Source organism: Cynocephalus volans, chromosome 3 (genome assembly GCF_027409185.1).
Source record: "Cynocephalus volans isolate mCynVol1 chromosome 3, mCynVol1.pri, whole genome shotgun sequence".
Taxonomy (NCBI): domain Eukaryota; kingdom Metazoa; phylum Chordata; class Mammalia; order Dermoptera; family Cynocephalidae; genus Cynocephalus; species Cynocephalus volans.
Genome location: NC_084462.1, coordinates 156,572,379 through 156,584,764, shown reverse-complemented (window position 1 = coordinate 156,584,764; position 12,386 = coordinate 156,572,379). Strand labels below are relative to the sequence as shown.

The window sequence follows — 12,386 nt, the reverse complement described above, 5'->3', positions numbered from 1 at the left end:
ATAGCTATGTTTAAGCTTTCAGGCCCTAAGTCCAGAGAGAAGACTAGAGCTCCCAGCAGTTGTGTCGACGTCCATCTCTCTCCAGAAAGCCACAGACATTGTATCATTTGCCTCAATGAGTAAGAAACTAAAGCAAATCTCTTTCAAACATAGAGAAAAAAGGAAATAGCTAGTGAACAAATGTACCAGAGCCTATTTTAAACCATTATAACACATTATTTAGTCATTTACCAGAAAAAGAACAATAAAAGACAAAACTTTCCAAATTCCAAATTAAAAAATTGCTTTCTTTGAAGGGAAGGGGCTGAATAACGTTTAATTGAGCTTTTCAATAACAAAGTGAATTTTATTCAAAAACTTACATCTTAAAAGCTAAATTAGAAAACATTTCTTACTGAAAGCCTATTATGCCTGAAATAACAATATTTTCCACGTACATGGCATTTAGACTTTTAATAAAGAGATTTTTGCATACTATCCTCATGACCCTGTTGTATTTTTCCTATCAACAAATAAAGACCCTAAGGTTGAGCGAAGTTAAACTAATTGCCCAAGATCACACAGCTGGTCAGCAGCAGAACACAAGTCTTTAAATGGCTAATCCAGCTCTTTTCCCACTACTTCACTCTGCTTATTACACACTAGAGCACCCCCCTCAGTACTGTACCAAGCACTAACCACCCTATTACCAAGACTCTCAAAGTTAAGACTGACATCTAATGGCAAGTTCAGATCCCTATGAAAAGGAGTCTGATGGAATTTTAACTCACTGGCACTGAAGTTCTTTATAGGTGAGAAAAATGGACTGAAGGGGGATGACTTCCCAACAAGGACCCATTCACCTTGGATTCCTACAGGATCAGGATCTTATCATCTTTCAGGTTTTGCAATCTAGCAAATGATAGGAAAATATGTAAGCACTAATATTGGCTATGTTTTTTAGTACAATCACAAAGAAAATCTCTTAATGTCTTGGTGCTTCTAGCTGTTCATCTGTAAGTTGGAAACATATTCTAGGCAGTGACCCAATGATAAAAGTGTAGCAGATCACTGGTCTTTCAACCCTTTCTCATAGCCGCTTCACATTTCAAAATTCCTTCCATTCTACCATGGCCATGATATTCTATTCCCTCTTCCCATCCTTCTGTCACCAAAATCTAACTATCCAAACTCCTTTTATGTCCCAACATTGTCCTTGTAAGATTCTTTCCTTCCTATTTCACATTAGGCCTCCTCATCTACCCCCTTCAAACTACCAGAGATTTGAAAAAGAAAATAATCACTGCCTCATGCACTGGGATGAAGCTGAAGTAAAGCTAAGTCCACGAGGGCTGAGCCCGTGGCGCACTCGGTAGCGTGCTGCGCTAGCAGCGCGGCGACGCTCCCGCCGCTGCGGGTTCAGATCCTATATAAGGATGAGCGGTGCACTCCCTGGCTGAGCGCCGGTCACGGAAAAAAAAAAAAAAAAAAAAAAAAAAGCTAAGTCCACGAGAAGCTTACCTCTACTTTTGGTGCTAAATTTTATACAGAGAAGTAGGGTACCACCAGGGAGCAGTGTCTTGCCTACTTTTAGCATGTACTTGAAGTAATTTTTGGCTTCTCTTTTCTCTAGACTTGATTATCATTACAGTTACCTCCAATTAAGGAATTTGACATAACAGAAATACAGCAAAATATAACTACACAGTTAAGTTATAATAATTCCTTTGGAGGATGTTGATACCATTTAGTAGACATGGCTTCTACTTCTAATTAAACACCATGGGGATAACGAGAAAGAAGGACAAGTAGAATCTACAAAGTTCCTGAAACTGTCATCTAATTTCATTGTGTTGTAAGATTGCTAATATATATATAACTTAAAATCAACATCCTGGCATCTATTGCTATCCATCCAGCTTGGTGAATAACTTTGATTATATCACCTCTTTCAGCCTCAGTTTCCCCCATCTGTAAAAAATGGGGAGGATGATATGTATTGGATCAGGGTATAATGAAATACTTTATTAATCAGTACCCATAAAACATCCTAAGAGAAAGAAAGAGAGAGAGATGTTATGGCATTCTGATAAAAAGATTTACAAGACTTGAACTCACTGAAAAATTCTATCGAAGAAAGAAGTTATTTTTAAATACCCTTTAAAATTATATTTACAGCTGAACATTCAAGTCTTTTTATCTACGAAATAGGTACATCATAGCCAGTAGCAGACTTAACTTCGCAATGCCTGTGAAGCAGTAATTTTCTTTAAAATTTTAGAGGAACACTTTGGTTTTTTAGCTCGAAACCAACTAACACTCATTTAAGAGGCATCGGTATGGTAATTAATAAAAATAGGGAAGGATAGAGAACCCTGTCATTAATCCTATCCTTGGGTCCAAAGAGCTCTTTGGCACCCCAGACTGTCCATACCTGTTGGGTGAGGAGACTGATGTGGCTGGATGGAGAATACTGCCTCGCTGCCTGCTTCTCAGCTAGCCGCTGAAGTTCAGCTGTAACCACACTATGGTTGAACCGTCTGCTGTACGAAGAACCATCTTCTCCCTCCTTTTGTGTTTTGGCTCCTCCTGAATGATGCTTGTTTGGATGGCATGAACCTGCTAAGAAAAAAGTTTTCACCCACTTAGCAAAAAAAATTCCTGAAAAAAATTAGAATCAAGACAGAAATCTCAGGTCAAAAGACAGTTTACTGAATCCTGGGGATCTTTAAAAACATAAGCAGCAACAAACTACCTTCGAATGGTCACAAAAATAGAAATAAATCCTTACCATACCTTAGAAACTCTTCTTCTCACCAAATTGTTAACATGCACTTAGTAGCATTTTTGCTTACTATGAAAGCTTCACAAAGAATTTGCATCATATGCGGTGGGGAATAACCAGTCCTAGAATTTACTAATCTTGGGCCAGGCCCGTGGAGCACTCAGGAGAGTGCGGCGCTGGGAGCGCAGCGACGCTCCCACCGCGGGTTTGGATCCTATATAGGAATGGCCGGTGCACTCACTGGCTGAGTGCCGGTCACGAAAAGACAAAAAAAAAAAAAATAATAATTTACTAATCTTAATGAATAAAAAATATACCTTTGAACATGTTAATAATAGGAGAAACTGTATACGTATGTATGGGGAAATAATCTGGACTTTCTACTCAATTACTCTGTAAACCTAAAACTGTTATAAAAATAAAGCCTATTTAAAAATAAAAACAAAAATCTTTGAAACTCATAATTCTTGTTTGTTTTTCTTGTTATGTGAATGCACTTGTCAGCAGCCTATGTCACCCACTGTCAAATAACCCACAATACATACAAAGCTCAAAAGGGTAACAGGGATAATAGTAAAACTGAGTGTGCTTAGAAAAAAAATTCTCAAATGACTGATTTTCCTTTCAGATTTAATGTTTCTTCTTTCAACTATAAATCAGAGTTCTTTTACTCTGAGCACTGAAATTCTGGCTAAAAGAAATTATTTAATATAAAATCAAGGTTCACATTTTTCCCTGATCATAAAAACCACACATCTTGTTGAAAAAAAAAATTTTTAAAAACCTAGAAAAGTAGGGCCAGGCCCGTGGCGCACTCGGGAGAGTGCGGCACTGGGAGCGCAGCAACGTTCCCGCCACGGGTTCGGATCCTATATAGGAATGGCTGGTGCACTCACTGGCTGAGTGCCGGTCACGAAAAAGACAAAAAAAAAAACCTAGAAAAGTAGAAACACTATAATGTATTTCTTCTCTATCCTTTGTGATCATTTTGTATACACAATTTGGTGACACTCCATTAAAAAATATGTAACTTTTTTTTGTTTACTATGTTATTTGGTACATACAGAATATTTATAATAGATATGTTATAAGCATATTATAATGAACACCTGTGAACTTACTACACAACCTAGGAACTTACATTACCAATAACATGCATGAATGCATGTGCTTCTACCCATCCCTAATTTCCCCTTATCATTCACACTCTTCCCTTTTTAAAGGTAGTTTTATCATATATATTAATGTATGTGTGTATGTGTGTGTGTGTGCGTGTGTGCATGTATACTAAGACAAGATACTAGATAATTTTGCTTGTTTTTGAGCTCTACAATTAGGTGTTTTCTCTAATTGTTTGGTACACAGTCCTGCATATGGGTATAATCAATAGATAAACTTATCTTGTTCAAATCCTCTTTTTGTTTTCTAACTTTTATAATCTGTTTAGCATATTATTAATAGAAATAGGTGGAAATCTCCCACCAAGACACTGATTTGTAGATTCTTCATGTAGTTGTATCAATTTCTGTACTACACATCTAGAGGTTATTTTATTAGGTGCAGACACTTAGAACTGTTTTATCTTTCTGCCCAACTGAACCTTTTGTCTTTATGTAATTATTCTCTTTATTTATAAGAATATTTTATATTTAAGTGTGTTTTAGCATATATTAATGTAGCTTCCCCACCTTTCTTCTGGTTGGTAATTACCTGGTATTTCTTTCTTCATCCTTTTACTTTCAACACTTCTATGTCCTTATTCTTGGTTAGGTGTGCCTCTGGTAAACAGGATATAGTTGAATCTTTTAAAACTTCAATCTGACAATCTTCTAACAAGTTCAACCCATCTATGTTTATTGGATTCTTGACATATTTGGACTTGGTTTACCATGTTTTATTTATTTACTTATGTATTTAGGTGGCTGGCCAGATGGGGATCCGAAGCCTTGAACCTAGTGTTATAGCACCGCACTCTAACCAGCTAAGCTAAGCCAGGCCCCCTGGTTGACTATGTTTTAAATTTCTATTTCTCTTGTTTTTTCTATGCTTCTTGCTTGTATACTCCTACATTTGTGTTTTTTTTTTTCCCAATTCATTTTTCTTCTCCCCATAGATTTAGAATTTATATACTTTTATTCCTTCAATGGTGAACTTTAAAATTTGATACTGAATATTTAACTTTAAAAAGTCTATAGTTAAATAATATCTTAATCCCATTTTCAAACTACTTGATTACTGTGGAAAAACTGAACCCCAATCATTTATAGGCTAGTGTTGTCTACTATATATTTTTGTCTATATATTGTTGTTGTCTATTACTATATAGCTATTCAGAATATGTTCTCTGACCATAGTGGAAATAAGCTAAAAGCCAATTACAAAAAGTAGAGAATTCCAACTACTTGAAAATTAAATACAAATAATCCAAGGGTCAAAGAAGACATCACAACAGACACTAGGAAATATTTTTAAATGATTAGCTTCTTCCGTTCCCTACCCCTCTCTTGGAAAGAATGGAAAAAGAAGGCTTTTTAAAAAGTTTTGACGGTAACACAGGGTGTATTGGAGACATTGATCTTACTGAATTTCTCACAGGAGAGAAAAAATTTCAAACCAGAACATGACCGATTATTACTATTGCTGATTTTAGAAAATCAAATCACGAGAACAAGATCACACAGCAATAGCACATATGCATACAATCATACTTATGACTTATTAAATAGGTCATTTAATATCTCTGATTCAAGCTGCATGTTACAATATCTATTTCATTTATAGACTGGCTATTTACAAAACATGGCTTAGCTATAATTCAACTTAACATAGTTATTACTAAAGTGTTTAAAAAGTTGACCCAAACTGATCTACAGATTGAATGCCATCCTTACCAAAATCCCATCTACCCGTTTTTGTAGAAATTGACAAGATGATCCAAGAATTCATATGGAAATGCAAGGGATCCAGAACAGCCTAAACAATCTTGAAAGAGAAGAATGAAGTTGGAAGAATCACCTTGGTGATCTTAAAACTTACTAGCGGGCTGGCCTGTGGCTCACTTGGGAGAGTATGGTGCTGATAACACCAAGGCCACGGGTTTGGATCCCTATATAGGGATGGCCGGTTAGCTCCCTTGGGAGAGCGTGGTGCTGACAACACCAAGTCAAGGGTTAAGATCCCCTTACTGGTCATCTTTAAAAAAAAAAAAAAAAAAACTAGGACACTACAGTAATTAAGACAATATGGTACTGCCATGAGGACAGACTTACAGATCAATGGAATAAAACTGAGACTCCAAAACTAAACCTTTTCATTTATGATTAACTAATTTTTAACAAGGATGCCAAGACAGTCCAAAAGAAACAATACCCTTTTCAACAAATGGTGCTGGGACAACTGAATATCCACATGCAATATCCACATAAAGTTGGACCCCTACGTCACACCATACATAAAAATTAACTCAAAATGGATAAAAGACCTAAATGTAAGAGCCTAAACTATAAAAATCTTAGAAAGAACATAGGAAATCTCTGTGACCTTGAGTTAGGCAATAGTTTTTCATACATGATACCAAAAGCACAAGCGACAAAAGAAAAAAGTAGATAAATTGGACTTCATCAAAATTAAAAACTTTTGTGCTTTAAGAAAGTGAAAAGACAACCAACAAATTGAGAAAAAAATGTTTCTAAATCATATACCTGATAAGGGTCTTGCAAGCAGAATATATAAAGTATGTTCATGCCTCAACAATTAAAAATCTCAAATATCTCAATTTAAAAATGGGCAAAGAATTTGAATAGACATTCCTCCAAAGAATACAAACAAATAGCCAAGAAACACATGAAAAGATACTCAAAATCATTAGCCATTAGGGAAATGCAAATCATAACCACAAAAAAGAGATACTTTTTCTCACCCACTAGGATGGGTAAAATTAAAAAGACAGACAATAAGTGCTGACAAGAATATAGAGAAATTGGCACCCTTGTGCATTGTTGGTGGTAAAATGGCACAACCACTTTGGAAAACAGTTTAGAAGTTCCTCAGAAAGACGAACCGTAAAGTTATATGACTCAGCAATTCCACTCTAGCTATACCCCCAAGAGAAATGAAAATATATATCCACACAAAAACTTGTACATGAATGTTCACAGCAATATTACTCAAAATGGCCAAAAAGTGGAAACAAACCAAATGTCCATGAACTGTCAAATGGATAAACAAAATGAGGTATATTCATACAATGGAATATTATTCAGCCACAAAAAGAATAAAGTACTGATACATGCTACGATATGGATGAACCTTGAAAACATTATGCTAAGTGAAAGATACCATTCATTAAAGACCACCTATTGTATAACTCCACTTATGTGATATGTCCAGAATAGACAAATTTGTAGAAACAGAAAGAAGATCAGTGGTTGCCAGGAGCTGGTGGGAGGAGGGAATAGACAGTGACTACTAATAGGTATGGGGTTTCTTTTGGGGATGATGAAAATGTTCTAAAATTAGATAGCAGTATTGGTTGCACAACTCTGTGAATATATTAAAAACCACTGAATTATACAGTGTAAAAAGGTAAATTTTACAAAATGTGAACTATATCTCAATAAAGTTGTTATTTGAAAATGGGGGGGAGGGGCAAGCCAGTTAGCTCATGTGATTAGAGCATGGTGCTAATAACACTAAGGTCCAGAGTTTGATCCCTATACTGGCCAGATCCCACTAAAAAAAAGGGGGGGGAGGACTTCACTGATAAAAATGGGTTTACTTCACTTAAAAGTAGATATTCTATTTTAAGATTTCTTTGGTTATTTATTAGGTCATTCTCAACTTTAAATACATTGAAAAATAGAAAATACTAATTTGATGTCAGGAATAACTATTTGAATCAAAAAGAATGCATATAGCACACTCATAGGTCCGTGATTATCTGCGATGGGAAATCTCTTGGTTAGACTGTAGGCTCCTTGTGAATAGAAGCCTTGTCTTATTCATCTCTAGCTCCAGTACCTAAAAGAAGTCCTGCTTCATTTTATATCAATGAATGAATGCTATTGGACGAAACGCAAGATTCTTCCTTAGTCACGTCAGAACAATGCAGCATGTATCCCTTTACCTTTCAAAAGAAAAGGCAAAGGGAAGAGATAACATTCTTTTTTTATTGGGGCTAGGAAGGAAACTGACATTGTGGGCTGCCTTTCATTTTCTCACTCACCTGCCTTTGCTGAAGAGGGACGAGACAGTTTCTGGCTATAGATGTGTACAGCACTTTGGAAAGAGGAAAAGGGGCCAATGGTGTAACTGCCTGATTGACAGCGTGGCAGGCCAGCAGGGCTTGGTAAATTCTGTGTCCCAGAATGTATGGAGGGAGAAGCATGGTCAAGGGCTGTGTTCAGTAAAATTGTTGGCTGGTGAGGCATGCTGGGGATAGCTGGAGAAATTTGAGATAAAGAAGAATGGTGGCCAGGCCCTGGCGAGAGGTCAGAGGTTGTAATCAGAGGTGACAAATGAGTGCTGGGAATTTTCTGCAGAAGAGTAGCAGCAGGAACAGAGAAAGAAGTAGAGGAAGAATTGGAAGAGGCTAATTTAGCCTCTTTTTCTGCTGAAGTGGTAAATCCTATTAAAACAAAACAAAAACAGATCATTTTAGGAAAAATGAACATATCTCTATAAAACAAAGCAAATATTGTTTAAAACATCAAAATAATCTTAATATGAAACAGAAACCATGAAAAATACAGACTTTAATGAGTATTCATCATGAACTTAATGAATTTTGCCTACCAGAGACAAGCTTGCAAGAGAAATAGTTTATTTTCAGTCCTTTCTAAAAGCTGGAGTTAGGACTACCTCCACAAAACAGAGCAGGCATATTTTACAAATGTTAGGACATCAGGACCAAGCTTCTGCTAGCAACAGCTAATTCCTTTCCCTCTTCTTTTCACCCTTTTAGGAAAAAAGACAGTGCTCAGAATCTCTAAACTTAAGAAAATGAAAAATTCTTTGGAAGGAAAATAGGCCATCAATAGATAAAAGGAAATTCTAAGGGAAAAGGGAGAATGAAGAAAAGGAACTTCTTTTGGAGTAATGTTCCATACTTTAGAAATATTTAATATCTGATGAATACTTTTTTTCTCTTAAGGATTTATCAGAGAACAGCAAATCTATGTAGGTTTGAAATCACTCACGAGATAATTTATCAGAGTGAATTTCTGTTGCCTGTTGGTGTTTGGGCTGCTTTATTTTCACTTCTTCCATCGTCTCAGGGTGATCTGAAATAAGAAATAAGAAATGCTGAACTTAGGCTCTCTTACAAATCAAATGTAAGAGGGGTATTCTCTCTCTATAATTTTGTTTCCAAAAGTATAACACAATGCTAATCAACGCTGGGAAAGACTGCACATCTCACCACGCTTTTCCAAGGATGGTCACACCACAGCCCTGTTACGTGTGCAACCAAACAAATGATTCCTAGCTATCTCCAGCCTCAGCTCCAGCTAATTGAACCAAGGAAAGGTACTTAAACCCAAGGCAGCCTCCCAGAGACTGTCAACAAGCTAGGACATGCTTGGAAAGGAAAAGAAGGGCAGACAGATACTTCTGTCACAAATTCAGACTGTAGGATCTAAGAGACCAAGCTGGTTGGTGGTACCCATTGGAGCTGATAAGTCATAACATGTATGGAGCAGGGCAGCTACTGTGAGATAGAAAGAGCAGTCCCAATATTTTTTGGCATAATATCTGGATACTGCAATGGCTCTGTATCTAAGTAAACTCCTCAATTTTACTTGAAATAGGTTGGTCAGTATGTTTAATTAGAAAGTCACTCTAATATATTTCTACTCTATAATAGTTTTTCTGTACTCCAGAATTTTGAAACATAACAGCCAGCACTAATCATATACTCAGGAAAATATTCCAAATATTCCAAAATCTTTTTCAAGGGCTACACTCACACAAAAACTTTAAAAAGACCATCTTACAGATCATCTTTCAGAGTAAAAGAGTAAAGACATAAGAATTCCCTCCTCTCCATCACCACCAGCAGTAGTAATACTGTCACATACTTGTTTGTTCATGTTTGAAATGAGTTCAAATATTACACTGTCAAATGTCATAATGTTGTTTCTTTGACCAAGGCCTTCCTACTGCCCCTCTAGTTATTCTTAATGGGTATATACACAGGTATAGATCTTCTTATATAAAAGTAACCCTTAACACACGAATCCTACAATTTCAAATGACCTATCTATATAAATAGATGCTGCCTTTACATGCTATTAGGGCTTCCCCATTGCTGCCAAGAGAGTAGTATATGAATACCGACGTGGGCCCCCAACTTCCTAGGTTAGCACACTTTTCTCTACACTAACCTCATTACAACCATTTCTCAGCCTCCTTTCCTCACACTGTTAACAGGAACTTTTCAGAACTTCCACCAACCTTCTTCTTCTTGTATTTACTCACCCAACTTCATCCACCAGATAATAAACTTTATAAAGTCAATGACTATGACCGTCCTTGTCATTGTATCCCTACCAACTATCAAACAAATAGGTAATCAGTAAAAATGTGTAAAATGAATAAATGAACAGATTAATACTGTTAGGAAAGCTAAAAAAAAAAAAAAAAGGCAGGGGGCTGGACTCAGAAGGACCTCTAGAAATACAACAATCCAATTATACAGTGAGTTAAACAGGCTTTTGCAGATTAGCCTATGAACCAAATCAGTTTTTAAAGCATTAGCATTAGTTCTTTGGGAAAATTCATTTTACATTTTAAATGACCAATTTTCCAGGCTACTTCCACATTACATTATGATAGTCTTAGGAGTATGGAAGAAGTCTCCAACTTTGAATCTAGTACTAAGCACACTAACAACATTAGTATGCTGGTTACCTATGTCTTACGCATCCATCTAAATTTGATTTGATTTTTTTTTGGTGGCTGGCCAATATAGGAATTCTGAACCTTTGACCTGGGTGTTATCAGCACCAAACCATCTGATTTTAAATGAAACTCATTTTAAAGCACAGTATGTCACTGCTATTTTTTGATCATAATGACACAAGCTAGACAGTCTGGTCCACATACAATTCCAAAATAACTGATCATGGAGTTCCCCAGCAGTGTGAACTTTTAGAAACATGTGGGAGCATTCTGGGTTATCACAATGATTGAAGCTACTGGCATTTAGGGCTTGGAACCAAGGATATCAGATATTGCACCAGGCATGGAACGCTCCCCACAAAACAATGAATTTTCCTACCCAAAATGCCAATGGTGTTAAACTAGAGGACACAACAAACTTGAAAAGAGGGAGAAATAATCATTAGGAGAGGCAGCAAAGCAGAGGGTAAGAACACAAGCTTTGAGTTGGGCAGACTAAGGATCAAATTCCTGTCTCTGCATGGTGAAGAGAACCCTTGAGCAAGTTACTAAATCTCTTTTAGCTCATTCTCTCATCTGTAACGAAGTTTTAAAATGCCTACTCTACGTGGTTTCTGGAAGTAGAAAATAAGATCATGTCTAGCAGATAGTAAGATAAATATTAGCTAGTATAAGCTTTCTTGAAAAGCTCTGTTGTTAATTATGATTTAAAAAAAAAAATCAGACCACGCCCCTCTTCTGCTTTTAGGACAAAAAGTACCATCCCCATCTCCCACCTGCAAAGCTTCACCACCTTGTAGACTATTAGTGCTTAGCCAACACATTAGTGTGGACTCTCCTTTGCACTTCCCATTTTTTCACTTGTTCTTATTTTTCTTTAATTAACCAGCATACTTACCCCCTTTTGCCCCACTGTCAGAATAGCTGTGGCTGTTCTTAGAACTTTTAGAGTGAGTCCCCAGAAAAACACTTGCAGACTTGTTTTTTTGCGTATAAAAAGTTAACACCTCTTCCAGTTCAGCCTCACTGAAATGAGGAGAAAGAGTATGGTCAGAACAGGAAGCTGTTCTGGAAAATCTGTCCACCAGATTTTATTATGGAAACAGAATAAGCTGGAGAAGGGGAAAATGAAAAGCGCAAACTGAAAATTCCCTATTAATAGATGGTTAAAATGAAATATAAATAAAAGCAATCTAAAAAATTTAAGGAATGATAAGGCTGTATTCATCTCACTTTGAATTTTCTAGATCAGTCTTGTCCAATATGGTAGCCACTAGACATATATGCCTATTTAAATTAATCAAAAATATAGATTCTTTTCCTTAGTTATACTAGCCACATTTCAAGTGCTCAAGTACCCACAGAAGGTACTGCTGGACAACTATGTTCTAGATCAGGAGGCAACAAACCACAGACTATGAGCCAAATCTGACCAGTGACCCGTTTTTTATGGCCCCCAGCTAAGAATTTTATTTTATTTTATTTTTAAAGAAAGATATGTGAAAAAGACCATAGGTAGATAGCCCTCATTATCTGTAATATTTGTTATCTGGTCTTTTATAGTTTGCCCACCTCACTTCTACATAATTAAAGTATCTTCACTAATGGGACTGCTTGTCATTTTAATTGCCTATGTCAGAAATGAGGAGACCCACCAGTGTAACCACAGAAGAGTTCCCTAACTATTTATACAATGCACAAAACTGAACTAAATGGTCTCTTC

The 12,386-nt window shown here is 36.4% G+C and overlaps 1 protein-coding gene across 10 annotated transcripts in view; it reads right to left on the bottom strand.

Annotated features, from left to right (window-relative positions):
* The window catches only part of TTLL5 (tubulin tyrosine ligase like 5), a 282,889-nt gene that overhangs the window by 148,440 nt on the left and 122,063 nt on the right, over positions 1 to 12,386 (bottom strand). For 7 of the 10 annotated variants that reach the window (XM_063088853.1, XM_063088855.1, XM_063088861.1 and 4 more), the window contains 4 exons: positions 11,562 to 11,689; positions 8,962 to 9,045; positions 7,989 to 8,390; positions 2,414 to 2,601 (listed from right to left, as the gene is read on the bottom strand). In XM_063088853.1, the coding sequence (XP_062944923.1) occupies positions 2,414 to 2,601; positions 7,989 to 8,390; positions 8,962 to 9,045; positions 11,562 to 11,689 (802 nt within the window). The remainder of the gene's footprint in view (positions 1 to 2,413; positions 2,602 to 7,988; positions 8,391 to 8,961; positions 9,046 to 11,561; positions 11,690 to 12,386) is intronic. The other 3 variants (XM_063088854.1, XM_063088856.1, XM_063088860.1) reach the window with 1 other exon arrangement.